Genomic DNA, 15,175 nt, shown 5'->3' with positions numbered 1-15,175 from the left:
ACAGGCGCTTCTCTGAGCACCTATCGTGGGCGAGGCAGACACATTCATACCGCATCTGCTTCTGAGTGCAATTACAGAGGCTGGATGAGATGCTCACTCTACACCCTTCAACAGTAGACCTAGGCTACTAGGTTGATGCTATGGCAAGAACTAAGTAAGGCAAGGCAAGGCAGAAATGTATGTATAAATAGACATTTATAAGAACTCAGAGCAGAGAGATTCATCCAGTTGAGGAAAACTGGGACAGTCTTCATGGAGGAGATGGCACTCACGTAGGGTCTTAGAGCTTTCATCAGGCAGAAATGAAGGGGCAGGTAATTTTCAGCAAAGGGCAGAAAGGGCATTATTAAGGATCTTCGAGTGTGGCTGTGGTCGTGAAAATCATGGTTGAAAAGATGGAAGCAAACAGCAGAAGACTTTAATACCTGGTTAAAATTCTTAGACTTGCACAACACAATGTCCAAGCAGCACAGTCCCAGGACTGCAGGCCCAGAACTATGGTTTAAGATGGTCACCATCCCAGTAGCTAGACAGGGGCTGAGAATAGTTGAGTGAGAGGTGCCTGTAGGCAGTGAAGGCAGAGCACAAAGGCTGTCGTTAATACTGGGTTTGGAGACCAGAGGTACATCTTCTGGGGGGATGCATAGGTGATGGAGCCAAAGGAAAATTGCTTTTCTCTCTCCCAGCCACCCAATGCAGAAAGCTCTGCCTACTTTCAGAAGCCCTCAAGTCAAAAGCTCTGACTCAGATCCTTCCCTGAATCATTTGCAGTGTTTGTCCTAACTTTCAACCAGAAGTTGAAAGAAGCTACCCTACATATCTGTGCTCAACAGAGCTGAGCCTGGGGTCAGAGCACACAGAGTGAGCAAGAAAGACCTATTGACTGAGGCATCAAGGAAAGGAAGTTAGTGTGGCCGATGTGGGGTGTGCAGAATGTGAAGGGGTTAGAGTCCTGTGGGCAGAGTGGGGCCTGATGCCAGTTAGGTTGCCCAATAACTCAGGTGAGCTGTAACGAGGACTTGACCAGAGCAGTGGCAATAGGAAGCAAAAAGAATAAAAAAGGAGAGATGTATTTGAGAGAGATTCAAGGGGCCTGAGTGGCTAATTCAGTATGGGTGATGGAGGGAGTTAGTGGCCTGGTGTGTGAAGAGGTGGGAGAGTTTGAGGCTAACGGTTGGATAATCTGGGTTCTAGACTTCGCCTGGCCAGTGACTGGTGATATATCTTTAGGCAAGTACTTCTTCCCCTTTGGGGCTGTTTCCCTCCTGTGAAATGGGGATGGAAATTGAAGTAGAAAGGCCCAAAGGACTCTTCCTCCACTCAGGGTCCATAGGGAAGGGCGTTTTCTGCTGGGGAGGGAAGCTTGCCACTAAGGGGAGAGGACAGATGGGAAGAAATACTGATTTGGAAAGGGCAGTGGTCATCCCAGGTGAAGTGAGGACTAGAATTTGGGAGGTAACTTGGTTGATGAGATCATTGAAGGAAAGGGCGTGGAGGCTGGAAGGCCAGGACGTGAGGACTGTGTATTCAGTGGGAGGCCTAGCACCTGGCAGGGCCATGGAGGTTGAAGTTCATTTCAGACTGGGGGTTCCCTAGGGTGAGAACCAAATTTTCCTAATTCAGAACAGAGACCCCCTGATGCCTGGAGCCCCATCTCAGATTTCTATTCTATTTCCCAAGAGGTTCCACCCTAGATGAAGGCATAACAGTTACTGTGTGAATGCATCTGTAGACACAGATGAGGCAGAGTGGTAGAGCCGAAATAACATTAGTCTGGAAGTTGAGTCACGTGGTTCTCACTTAGTCTCTTATTATCTGTGGGTTAGCCCCCTGTCCTGCACAAGAGTGTAACAGCAATCCTTGCGTGGTTATGAAGATCCAGTGTGGTGATAAAATGTGCTTTAATACACCTAGTAAAGTTTTGAGCTGCTGTGGAGGCCAAAGGCCCAAGTATTTGTCTGTAAGCTGAAACAGCAAGTGGTATTCTGTGGATGAAGCTACTTATGAACATTTGCAACCACAGTAGTTACTCCCACTCAGAGAAACAGATGTTGCTGACACTCCCTGCCCTCCTTGGTACACCAGCCGGGTGGCAGTCCCCTCCTGAACAGATCTCTCTAGACAAAGCTCCATGAGGGTAGCCACTCTATCCGATTCACCTCTGAGCCTCCAGTGTCCACAGCAATCAGGCATAGGAGACCCCCTTAGAAGGAGTACAGGGATTATTGTTTCTGACTCAGTACACTGATGCCTACATAGGAGAGCCAGTCCCAGACTCTTTGGGAAAGTGTGTATTTGATTTGGTGACATTGGCCCACCAGCTAAATTAAAGGTTACATCCACCCCCACCCCACCCCCCACTCTATCAGGACAAAACAGTGAATGGATACAGATGAGGGCCTTCCTTGGAGAAGTCACATTGGGAAGCCAGGTTCTGATTCCCAGGAGGCCTCTTTTGTGTGAGTTAGGGATTATTATCATAATTATATTTGAGTAAACTGAGGCTCAGAGCAGTAGTAGAATGATTTGTCCAAGTTGAGTCTGTCTGGGCCCAAAGCCTGAGCTTTGTCCACTCCCCCATGTGCTGTCTCTATACACACTAGGGCCCATGATTCACATTGGAACCTTCTGGAGAAAAACAGCCTCCTTCTTGCTGTTCCACCCACCTTACCTCCCTAATTCCAAGAGCATTTTGTCCCCAGATAGTTCTAAATGATTTCTGGCCCTTTCCAAAAAAAAAGTTATCCTCAGAGAAGGAAGATAGTTCTCCCAACCACATACATACGTGCGTCCTTAACTCACACCACTGCTCAAAACTGTCACACCCACTGACATCCTGTCTCACGGGCATCACGCGTGTGTGTGCGCAAGCGCGTGCACACACACACACCCTCATTCACAAAATGGACTCATTTAGTTCTTTAGGGTGGTAGGTGGTGATTGAGACATTTAGGGCCTGCACTTCAGTGACTCTGCCAAAAAAAATGTCAGTGCCAGTGCCCTGCTGACAAGCTCTGCTAGCTATAGAAGACCACTGCCAGTTTGGGAATATCCAGATGAGGGGCATCTGAGACTTGCTCTCCACTCCCAACCCAAACTGCCATACAGGCTCAAGGGGGAAAAGCTCAAACTATAGGTCAGAATCTCAGTTTAGCCACTTTCTAGCTGGAAGTCTTTTACAAGTTATTTATCTTCTCAATTTCCTTATCTGCAAACTAAGAATAAGAATACCTACTTCAGTGGGCTGTGAGATTAAAAATAAAATATGCCTGGGGCACCTGGCTGAACACGGGAATCTTGATCTTGAGGTTGTGAGTTCAAGCCCCACATTGGGCAGAGAGATTACTTACTAAATAAATAAATAAATAAATAAATAAATAAATAAATATTTAGTCAAGACTGCAGACTTTTTTCCCCTCTATCTCCTAACTCCTCCCTCTTCTCTTGGCCATTCACATGCAAAGTTCCTGGTGCAGCAGTCTGAGGGAAGAGCCCAGGACTGGCCTAAAGGAGCCCACAATCCCATTGTGTGAAGAAACTATTTCCCTGGCAGTCAACTGGCTTAGGTTGAACATATTCCATATTCCTGATTTCTGCGTAGTTTGGAGGCTTAGAATTTTTTAGTGGGTTTTAAGATTGCTACTCACTGCCTTTCACTGAGCATTAATATACCTTTCTGGGTAATTTCCAGCCCAAGTCTAGGAAGTAAGTACAACCTGACTTTACATTTTCTCCCCTTAACTTTATTTTTTAAGTTTATTTATTTATTTTGAGGGGGGAGGGGCAGAGAGAGGGAGAGAGAAAATCCTAAGCAGGCTCTCTGTTCTGCCAGCACAGAGCCCAATGCGGGCCCTATGCGGGCCTCGACCTCATGAACCATGAGGTTGTAGCCTGAGCTGAAACCAAGAGTCAGAAGCTTAACTGCCTGAGCCACCCAGGCCCCCTGGCTTTCCATTTTCAAAATGTTTTCTTTTGTATGTCATTGGTTTGGTGATTTTATTTTATTTTTTAAAGTAGCAGTTTCTGGGGTGCCTGGGTGTCTCAGTCGGTTGAGCATCTGACTTTGGCTCAGGTCATATCTCACAGTTGACGAGTTCGAGCCCCGCATCGGGCTCTGTGCTGACAGCTCAGAGCCTGAAGCCTGCTTTTGATTCCGTGTCTGCCTCTCCCCTGCTCATGCTCTCTGTCTCAAAAATAAAGATAAACATTAAAAAAAAAAAATTAAAGTAGCAGTTTCCTCCTTTGTTTGAATAGTCTTATTCAGAGCCCTAATATGTAAGAGACAAATGTGGTCCTTGCTTTGGTTGGAGACAGCCTGAAAACCAGTCTCTACTCTCACCTTCCATACACACCGCCTCTCCATCAGTACCTGGCCAGAGAACACCACCCGTGCACCTACATTTCTGATTCCTGTACATTCATCCTAACCACTCCCTGACCAGGCTGTGAGAATACAGCCTGGCCATGTCCTCTGTTACTTCAGTCTATTAATCAGAATCTTTCACAAGCTTTTCATCCTCTCCTTAATGTTGGGGGACTCCAAATATCTCTCCTCTCTTCTTGCTCGCCTCCTTCTCTGTTCTCACCCACTTCCTTGGCCTCTAACATTTTTGTTTTTTTTTATTTGAGAGAGCATGCATGAGTAGGGGAGAGGGGGAGGGAGAGAGAGAGAGAGGGAGAGAGTCTCAAGCAGGCTCCATGCTCACCACGGAGCCTGACACAGGGCTCAATGCAAGGCTTGATCCCATGACTCTGAGATCATGACCTGAGCCGAAATCAAGAGTTGAATGCTCGACTGACTGAGCCACCCAGGCGCCCCAAGGCCTCTAGCTTTTATCTCGACTAAGTCCCCAATTGGCATCTCCAGCCTAACATCTCTCCTGAACGTCAGTCAGACTCCATTAGTCCATTGGCTGATGACCAAAGAATAGGTATTCATTCAAGGTCAAGGAAGCAACAGACCCCTCAGGATGAAATGGCTGACCTAGGCCCAACTGAGCACCTGGTCAGTTTTGAAGCTTTAGACAAGTACATTAGCTTAGAGAAATAGCCACGTTCTGATGTGGGGCTAGGGGTGGAAGGAAGTGAGCCTGGAGTTGGGAGAGGCACTGTGCCTTCTTTGACTACCTTCTATGTGCCTCTCACTGTCTTGCTTTCCTACTTTCATCTCCATCTTAGCCCTAACAACCATCAGGAACATATTACCCTGACCTGTTGAAAAGGGATCACCACTCCCAATCTCCATCCAACACTCCTGGCTGGGATTCTGGTGTAGCTGGCTAGCTATGTCCGCATTGGCCTTAGCCAGAAAAAACGTGGGTATTTAAGACTCCAGTATGCCAGCATAACTTAAGGAGAAGTTGAATTACTATGCTGTACACCTGACATTAATGTAACATGATGTGTCTGCTCTACTCAGATTTAAAAAAATAAAAAAATAAAAAGACTGCAGCATGCCAGATTTAGCTTAAAACATACAGATTTTTATAAGAGTGATGGTGGGGTGGAGGGAGAGTAAACACTTCAACAGATTTCTGAGTGCTATCCTTCTTTTTGTGGAGAAGACCCAGTCTTCTCTGTGGTCAGTTAAGAGCAGCGCAGTCCGCAACACTGGATAGTCACAACTGTTTTGATGGTAACCATAGGGCAGATACTCCCCAAGAGAAAATCAGGTTCCTGCCCTTGGTAAGAGAATGGTGGTCTGTGGGGAGTGACCAAGGCCTGAGACAAATCTAAGACCACGGCTGACAACTCTGGGACCTTGGTCGGTTTATTCCTCGACTCTGACTCACCCTGTCAGCTCCACATGGAGCAGCACAGAGGCCTTTAAGGCCTAGGGCTTGGCCTGGGAATTACAGGGGAAACCTGACCTGCTTTCTAAGTTGGGGGCCAAGTGGGGAAGGATGTGAGAGAATAAGGGGAAGTGGCAGCAGCTTGAAAGAAGAGACTTTTGAAAAGCGAAAACTAGGGATTGCAAGTGGGAGCTGACCCAACCAGAGAAGGGCCTGATGGTTTGTCTATAGGAATTCACACTGTCCATCAAAGAATAGCCCCTTAAGAGTTGGAGGGTCTGTAGTAGTGTCATCTAATGAGGCTCCTTCTTTTACAAAAGGAAGCTAGGAGCTGGTTGGGGTTGAGTGGTGAGGCCTCAAAACTACTAAAGAGCTCAGTCACTCTAGGAAGGTTTTCTTCCTGGCGCACCTCCCCCAAGGTCTCTGATGTGTGTTTCCATATGCGTGTCTGCTTGTGCCTAGAGAAGAGAGGCTTTAAGAGTGGGAATCTTGGGGCGCCTACGTGGCTCAGTCGGTTAAGTGACTCCAGTAAGCCAGCATTAACTCAGTCGGCCAACTTTGGCTCAGGTCATGATCTCACAGTTCAGGAGTTCAAGCCCTGTGTCAGGCTCTGTGCTGACAGCTCAGAGCCTGGAGCCTGCTTCAGATTCTGTCTCCCTCTCTCTCTGCCCCTCCCCCACTCATGCTCTGTCTCTCAAAATGGAATAAACGTTTAAAAAAAATTAAGAAAAAAGATTGGGAATCTTATATCCCTCAAACTACAATGCTGAATAGTCCAGTTGCCCAAGAACTGGTCCCACTCTGTCATTTACCTGCATGTGATGACATGGAAATGGACACTGGTAGGCCTCCTAAACTGAGGACCCTGGGGCACCCTTCACCTCAGATGTCCCATCTTAGCTGACAGGGACAGGATGGGGGACCATCGCTAGAGGGAGTAAGTTAGGTGAAAAAAAACAGCACTCAAATGGGAAGAAGCCTGAGTTGGCCTGAAATGCTCTCTCTCCCCTGAACACTTGATCTTATGTTCTCAACTGTACGGTCCAGGATTTGACAGCAGGTTCTCTTGCTTTGTTCACCAGTTCTCCGGTGTGAGAGCCTTAACTTCCTCAACAGATCCAAGCTCCTTCTCGGTCTCCCCTTCCCTTCCCTCTTGAAACACCTAGCACAGGTAGGCTCACATTGGGTAGTCACTCTCTTCACAATGGTAAAAGCTACAAGTAAACTACGGCAGTAGGGGAAAGCTATTGATCCCTTGCTTTCAGATTTAGGAAACACCAATTTGCTAACCTTCCTCAGAGTCAGGAACATGGACTAAGACAATGCTTCTGAAACCTGGCTCATCCTATCTTTCAATCACCTACAAGGCAGGACCCAGGAATCTGCATTTTTATGGAGTTCTTGCCAGTCATGACCTCACCAAGGCTCAGATGTGCGACTCATGTATAACTACTGAATTTGCAGAGCGGTCTGGTTACAGCCTCTTCAAACAAAAGACAGTTCAAGACTACCTCCTCCAGATCTCTTATCATTAATCCTGTTTCCTCCACATTTCCCTAAACCCCTCTGATTTCCCAGATTTCAAGTATCTCTGTTCACCTCTTATGTTTGCTTGCCCCCAAGAGAACAAAGACTCATCCAGGGAAAGGACTGGCTTAGTCTTTTATTCTACACTTCAGCTCATGATTGAAGTGAGAAAGTCAAGAAATATGGCAGGTCAGCAGATGGATCCTTACAGGGACTCTAGTAGGAGTGAACAGCAGGTCCTTTTGAGTCAGATGACCAGGATTCTTGATTGGCTAATTAAATTTTCCTGTGCCTCAGTTTTATTTTGGTCAATACCTACCTCAAAAGGTTGTTTTGAGGGTGGTGAATAACATCTAGAAAGCGCTTTGAATAGTTTGTGGAATAGAATTAAGGACCCAGTAAATGTTGGCTGCTATGACTTTTATTAAGAACATCCCAATATTTGCACACTCTCCAGGCCAGAACTGTCCCAACTGGGCAGGCTGTCACTGGTCAACAAGGAGTAGCTACATGGCACAGGGAGTGGTGCTACATGGACAAAGCTCCTGGTTCCATTCTAAGAGAGATGGAAGATCTTCCCACAAAGACCAGTGTATCCCTATACATGGTGTTTCCTTGGGAGGATGATCCCTTTGGTACTCTGGAGACCTCAGGACCTGACACCAGGAGGTTCTACCTGGAAGCATCAGTCCCCAACTCTGTTACCCAACATGCATCATGGGGCCAGGATCAACTACCTGGAATTTAAGAATGGTTTATGCTCTGCAAGGAGAGCTAAAAACAAAACAAAACAAAACAAAAACAAAAAAACAAAAAACCCTCTGGTTTCCTAGGTCAAAACACTATCTTGATCTTTGAAAGGGCAATTCGGTGAAGAGGCCAAAGTCTTTGTAAGCACACCAACCTGAGCTCCAGTTCCAGAGCAAATCACTGTAATCTTCTGGACCTTACCTTCCTCATCTATACAGAAATAGAAGGTAGTGAGAATAATAATCTCACTGGATTATTGCTAGGTTTGAATGAGGTGATGGGGGGAAAAGCACCGAGCATAAGAGATTGGCACCCAGCAAGCATTCAACTGGTCGTTCCCTTTGCCGGTCCAGAGCTAGGGCCATGGCCTATGGACAAGGTAGATGGCTCTGAGAACTGAGTCTCAGATTCCCAGGCCTCGGGTCCCTCCCTGCCTCCCCATCCCTCCCGGACCAGCTCTTGGACCCCCTCCTCACCTTCCCAGCCCCAGACTGCTACTAAATTGATGAAGCTAAAAGGGTTTGATCATGTCGGTATATTTATATGTAAATACAAAACTGTATCGCTATAAGATATTGAATATGAACATTTACAATTATTTTCTGAATCTGACTCAGTCCATTGACGTTAAATACAAAATGAAGAGATTGTAAAAATAAGAATATATACATTCAAAGAGCTTATTACAGTATAAAATTATTGAGGTCTGATCAGCTGCCAACCTCATCTGTGATGGGGGAAGGTTTAAGGGTTCCTGGGATTTTTCTCGGGAATGTGGAGTGCCGGGGACTCTTGATTCCATCCCTGGCACATCAGGCTGGGGAGGCCGGGAGCAGACAGGGACAGGTTGGGTGAATAGGGGGCAAACAGTGATTGCAGGGAACTGCCTCACCCAGCCAGGGGTCAAGCTTTTTATTGACACAGAACCCACCCAGCTTGAGCTCCAAAGTGTGGCAGGCTGCTAGGCAGGAAGAGATGGGCATTTGAGTGGACAGGGCCAAGTTGCGTAAGGAAAGGAACTTTCTAGAAAAGAAAAAGCTCACTCCCAAGGAGGGATTCTCATAGTTTCCTTTCTCCCACACCTAGGTTCCCTCTCTTTCCCTCTAAGACTTCGTACCAATTGCTCTTGGCTCTGACTGCTCAGTGAGTTCATTTCTACTCCCAGACCCCAAGCCCCAAGGGACAGTGAGAGGAAAGAGGGGTCTGGAATCACAGTGGAGGTCTATTCCTCAAATTGGCAAAGTAAACAAAGTAAAATCATCAGATAAGAGCAATTCATGCTGAGTTAAACCAGTGTCACCACAAACCAGAATTCTCGGCTGCAACAGGCAGTCTCCTGGAAAGAGATAAGTCATTATGTGAGAATGAAGGCCTGTGGCAGGAGCATGAAGAGTGGATGTGTGTGTCCTCTTCCACCACTCTGCGGTCTGACAGTAAGAGATATGATCCCCAACCCCAGCTAGTCCAGGATAAACAGTAGGGTCCAAGAAGCAAGCAGTCCTGAACTGCAACACGGAACCCCAGGAACGTCTACAAAGGAGTATCTCTGTGTATATGTATTTATAGAATACGACCATATTATCACATACAATATATATTATATACACACGTACATATGGACCCATACATGTAAGTGCGCACACATACACACACACACAGAGAATGACAGAAAAGACTGGAATACACGCCCTAGGTATAAACGTGCTTGGCACTGGGGACGTTCTCTAAAGTATGTAACTTGGTCAAGCTCTCTGGGAAGGAGGGTGGATGCTCATACCAAACCTCCCCATCAAATCCTAGCAAAGGGAAGGAATGGGAAAGAGACCTCGAGAAGGAGAATGGCATTGGGAAAGGGGGGAGGGAGGTTCCTTCCCCACTTACCTCGGGGCCCCTGGCAAAAACCGATAGCCACAATTTGGTTTTAATAAGGCACAGTTCGATAGCAGGTGCTAGGAATTAAGAACACATTGCTGCTGGCCCTTTCTAGTGGCAACTTCACCACATCTATCTAGCCAAAGGGAAAGACTGCCTTGCGTGCACGAGTGCGCCAGGAGACACAAGTAAAAGGTTGGTCCATTGCTTCAGCGTAACTGGTGGCAACCTACAGGCTCAGCGGTGTCCAGGGTAGTTTAAGGAAGGATGGCCAGCAGGTAGGAGGATCGTGGGACAGTTACTGACCCTCCATGGCCAGGAGGTTGTGACTGGAGGGCACCATGCCCTCCCTCTCTGCGAACTCCAGGATTGCCTTGTAGCAAAAATAGTACTGCTCAGGGGTCTGGATGCTGAAGGCCCTCTGGGTCCTCATGCGGGACACTGTCTGGAACACATTAAGGGTGCCAAGCTCCTCCAGCTGTGCCAGGCAGATGTCCAGTGAACAGAAGGTACCTGAAGGAAGGAAAAAAGTGGTCACACCTGGTCTAGCTCTCCTGCATCCCTCCCTGTACCAAATGACCCAGGCAGGTTGGATGAATGAATTCAAAGGCAGGGTGCCTCATGGCAGGAAGCCAGCTGGCCTTAGGCCTGAAAGGATTCGAGGAGAAGGTCACTTTGGACTGTTGGGAGTCTAGAGAAGTGAGAAGGCCTCTTGTCTCTCAGGACAGTATGGAGGTAACAGGAAGAGTAGGTGGAAAGGTGACAGATAGGAACTGCCTGCTTTAATCTTAGCATTAAATGACAGCATTCCCACACCTGGCCCCTAATTTTCAGAGACTCCACAACTTTTCCACAGAGACCTAACACAAACCTATTCTTCCTGACTTTCTCCCAAAGGGACCTCTGAACTAGAAAGGCCAGCAGTCCCTGCCATGCACATCCCCTTAAGGCAAAAGCTGCTAACTAGCTCCAGAATGGAGAGCACAGCACAGGGTGGGGATGTCCTTAGGGAGGGGGATGGGAAAGAAGCAACAGCCCAGCTGCACTCCCTGGGACACCCAGGTGACAGTGATGGGGTCAGAAGACCATCATGCTGACGGGAGATATAAAGCATCAAACGCTAGGGGCCTGGCCTGTCAAGTGTATTCTGGCCAGTACAGCTGGCACCAGGGATACCAAACATACATAAGGAGGAACTTTCATGGCGATTCACCACCAATGGATCAAATTCTTGCAAATTGGCAGTAACAGCATTGTTATTACCCCCACCTTTACTGCCTCTGGAGCTGCTGCATCAGGTGCATTACCTGTCCTGCCAATGCCCGCACTGCAGTGGACCACAATGGGTGGCTCAGGGCACTGCCCTTTGGAGCGTGCACCCATGCTGCTGACGGCCAGCCTCTGCTGGTTCCTGACCACTCTTAAGAAGTCAATGAGAGAAGCTGCTGAGGAAGGGACACCATAGTCTGGCCAGCTCAGGAACTGAAAGTGGGTCACCTGGCGTTTCTGCCGTTCCTTGAATGGGAAAAGAAGCAAAAGTTAATGAGGTCATTTCTGCTTGCCCTGACTACCTTTGGCTTTTCTATATTCTCAACACCCTGGTATCCCCACCACCAAGGTTCCTGCCTACCACCCTTAACTTCTTCCACAATCGCTTCTCTACAAACCCAAAAGAAAGGTTAAGTGTCTGGAGAGGACACAATTCTCTATATTGGAGGATCCAGATTTCTTACAATTTTTATTCCTAAGTAATGCCACTGCTGGGTTGAGACAATATGGCTCTATTGGCTCTGAGCTGAATATCCTGATCTTGTTCCCAGAAAAATGAAAGTAACTTATAAGCTGCCTGGAATCCTGCCTATTCCCTCTGGAGATTTTCTTTACAGTAAAGGTTCTCCTCCAGCTTAAAAAAAGTGAGAAAATAGAAACTGGGATTTACCTCCGTGTTGTGAATTTCTAATGTTGTTTTCTTATAATGGTTCATGTTCTCCACGCCTAGATTGGTCACCGTGAGGAAGCCGAATCGGATCCGAGAGTCTCTTTCTAAAGGCCAGTACTGGCCACACTTTCTCCTGCCGCCCTCCTCAAAGCTGAAGACAACACAGAGCAAGGTAAGCCTTCTGTCCTCCCTCTCCGCAGCAGTAAGCCCGCTGTCCCCATGATCTGCTGTACCCCTAGCAGCAATGTCATCTTTTGCATTGCTTCTAACCGGTATCTTGGCTTCTGGGCAGGAAAGGAAGAACACCTTCGTTCTAAACACATATAATGACAGCTAATTTTCTGCATGTACTCACTTAGCAGACATTTATTCAGTGCCTGCTACACCATTTGGCCCCTTTTCTGATACTTCTTGGTACTCTTCACACATCTGGGATAAATACTGGGTGAACAAAAAAAGACAGTAGAGGAAATGTGGTGGGCTAGACTGAACTCTCTGTCCTGTGTCTCAGCCACTGTTCATTCCCTTCCCCATTACGGGCCCTGGGCTGAGAGGAGTGGGAAAGGCACAGCTCCTGGGAGCCAGCATGAGGTTTGGGTAAAGGCCTAAAATCCACGTCACTGCCCTTTAGTGGCTCCAAAGTGCTCCATGGTGGTCCTTCTTCCACCACCATCTCTCCAGATCAAAGGCGGTTGTGACAGTGCCACGAGAAAGGGAACTGAGCAAACATTTTCATTAACTTTCTTCTCCTCATCTGAAATAGGTTATCGTTATCATAATGACAATGATGATACTAATGAATTTGTATCCTAAGGTTTTGGCAGATATGCAGACCAAAATTTCAAAAAGGTTCTTTGCATCAAGAGCTTCCCTGCCTGACCTATTATGTTTCATCTCTATTTTTGCAATTCTCTTATAGGCAGAAATACAAATGAGCAGAAAAACGATCAAAAGTAGCAGGGAAGGGGAGAGCAGAGGGGAACTGGTAATTCAGAAGCCAGGAAGACAGCTGCCCTTTGGAAGTAGGGAGCAGATTAAAAGTGAATTACCCCACATTTCCCAGGACTTCCGTTAGTGGATGAGGCCAGGACCTTGGAATAGCCTATAACTGGCACAGGGTCACCAGAGCCATTGATTAAAGTTTTTTCAAGTTAGATCTATCAATCTCTACCATTCCCTGGCTATGTTAATTCTGGGTCCACTAAGAAAAAGCTAAAACATCTCAAACTCTTTGCCATGGCTTTTCTAATCCTCATTGTTCTAAAAGTTGAATCCCCTCTGGAATCCTCCATGCTTACAAACAGGGTGGGGGCAGAGTGCAGTTGGAAGAAAGAGGGCTCACCGGGTGGTCATGACAATCACCAGGACTTTTTGCTCCCATACCATGAGCCAGAAGTCACGATAGGTATTCTCCAAAGGGCCTGGAGTAGAAGAAGAAGACAAGGAACATAACTCTGGGAAGCCCTTCTTTCCTTCTCAGGCATTTCCGCTTTTCTCCCAACTAGTAACTCCCAAGTACAGACACCAGCTCCCTCCCCTTCTCACTACATCCCTGCTTTTCAGGGTGGTCCTTGAACCACTGGCACCAGCACTATATGCAAGAGTGTTAGAAATGTGCAATCTGGGGCTCTTGGGTCAGTTAAGCATCCAATTCTTGGTTTCCACTCAGATCATGATCTCGTGGTTTCAAGAGTCTGAACCCCACATTGGACTCTGCATAGGCAGCATGGAGCCTGCTAGGGATTCTCTCTCTCTCTCTCTCTCTCTCTCTGTCTCTCTCTCTCTCTCTCTTTGCCCTTTCTCCACTCACACTGTCTCTGTCTCTCTCAAATAAAACTAAAAAAAAAAAGAAAAGAAAAAATAAAGAAATGTGCAGTCTGCATTTTAACAAGATCCCAGTTGAAGCCGTAGGTAGGTTATAGTTTGAGAAATACTGTTACACACCCTCTCAAGAGCCTTACCATCAGGGCTTCAGCTGGCACATCCAGACAGATGGTATCTACTATGTACACACTTCTAGCTGCTTTCATCTCCCCTAAGCTTATAAACATCAGTAGCTTACTGAATCACTCCCCTTCCATATCCCATCATGGGTCTCCTCAGACCCAACATGCTTGCAATCCAATCTCTTCCTTCAAAATGAGCTTTCTCTCTCTACTTTCCCATGTCTGTTAACAGTACTGGCATTTGTAAATCACTCAGTTTTAAAAAGTCAACTCTGACTTATCCATTTCCTTTATCTCCCAGAGCAGCCACCAAGTCCTAGAGATTATCTGCCTTTGAATTGGTTTTGGTTTTTATCCTTCTGTCCCCATCTTGCTCTCCCGGCCCAACTTCACTGCCACACGGACCACATCATCTTTTGCCAAAGTTACTATATCATTCTGGTTTACCTTTCTGAATAGGACTCTTTCTCTCTCAGTCTATTCTGGATGCCCCTGCCAGTTGAATCTTTCTAAAAACTTCCTTCATCACAATATAGATAGCTCTTGATGGCACAGCTGGATCAAAACGGCTTAACCATTTAATTCACATGGTCTTACATTAGTCATTTTACTTTGTGAGAATTAAACTGTCTCGGCAAACATGGTACTGAGGGTAAGAGTCACATTGTCAGGTTCCCTTTTTATTTTTTTTTATTTATTTATTTATTTATTTATTTATTTATTTATTTATTTATTTATTTCAGGTTCCCTTTTTAGAGTTAGAACTTCACAGGGCTGAGTGCTCAGGGGAAACCTGGAAGATACCTGTGGGCCACCAGCTCCCTTTTAATCATGGAGCTAATCACTTGGGGTAATTCAATGTGTGATCCAACATCACCTAACCTCTTTGGGCTTCACTTTCCCGTGCTTTTTCCTCCTCTGCTTACAGGGAAGAAGGGCAATATTAAGGGCTAATTTTGTCCTGGAAGTGTGCTGGTTTCACTGCCACTTTTGCTCAAGCCTTTTAGCAGCATTAATGTTTCATGATACTAGAATTCCCTCTTGGCAGAAGTGGACACTGCCAAAAGCATATAAAGTCTTGGAAACAAGCTAAATGTCTACCAAGAGAGGATTAGTTAAATTATGGCCTATCCCCAATTTAAGCAGTCCATAAAAGTGATTTTGTAAGACCTGTTACTTTTGCTATGAAAAGGTATTCACAAGATACCATCAGATGAAAAAAGAGGTAATATATAGCAAGAGCCCATTTTGTTAGCTATTTTGTATGTCTGTATCTATTTGATCACACAGAAAACAGTTTGGAAGGAGGTGCGGCAAAATGTTAACATTATCTCTGAGTCTTAGTGTTA

The 15,175-nt window shown here is 46.3% G+C and overlaps 1 protein-coding gene across 3 annotated transcripts in view; it reads right to left on the bottom strand.

Moving 5' to 3' along the window:
* Positions 1-7,722: 7,722 nt before the first annotated feature.
* The window catches only part of PTPN9 (protein tyrosine phosphatase non-receptor type 9), an 82,358-nt gene continuing 74,905 nt past the window's right edge, over positions 7,723-15,175 (bottom strand). For all 3 annotated transcript variants that reach the window (XM_043554966.1, XM_043554964.1, XM_043554965.1), the window contains exons 10-13: positions 13,223-13,301; positions 11,881-12,031; positions 11,249-11,456; positions 7,723-10,454 (exon numbers count right to left, since the gene is read on the bottom strand). In XM_043554966.1, coding sequence (XP_043410901.1) covers positions 10,240-10,454; positions 11,249-11,456; positions 11,881-12,031; positions 13,223-13,301 — 653 coding nt within the window. In that variant the 3' untranslated portion in view covers positions 7,723-10,239. The remainder of the gene's footprint in view (positions 10,455-11,248; positions 11,457-11,880; positions 12,032-13,222; positions 13,302-15,175) is intronic.

This window comes from Prionailurus bengalensis, chromosome B3 (genome assembly GCF_016509475.1).
Source record: "Prionailurus bengalensis isolate Pbe53 chromosome B3, Fcat_Pben_1.1_paternal_pri, whole genome shotgun sequence".
Lineage (NCBI taxonomy): Eukaryota > Metazoa > Chordata > Mammalia > Carnivora > Felidae > Prionailurus > Prionailurus bengalensis.
The sequence above is the reverse complement of the archived record's forward strand: the minus strand, read 5'-3'. Positions and strand labels throughout refer to the sequence as shown.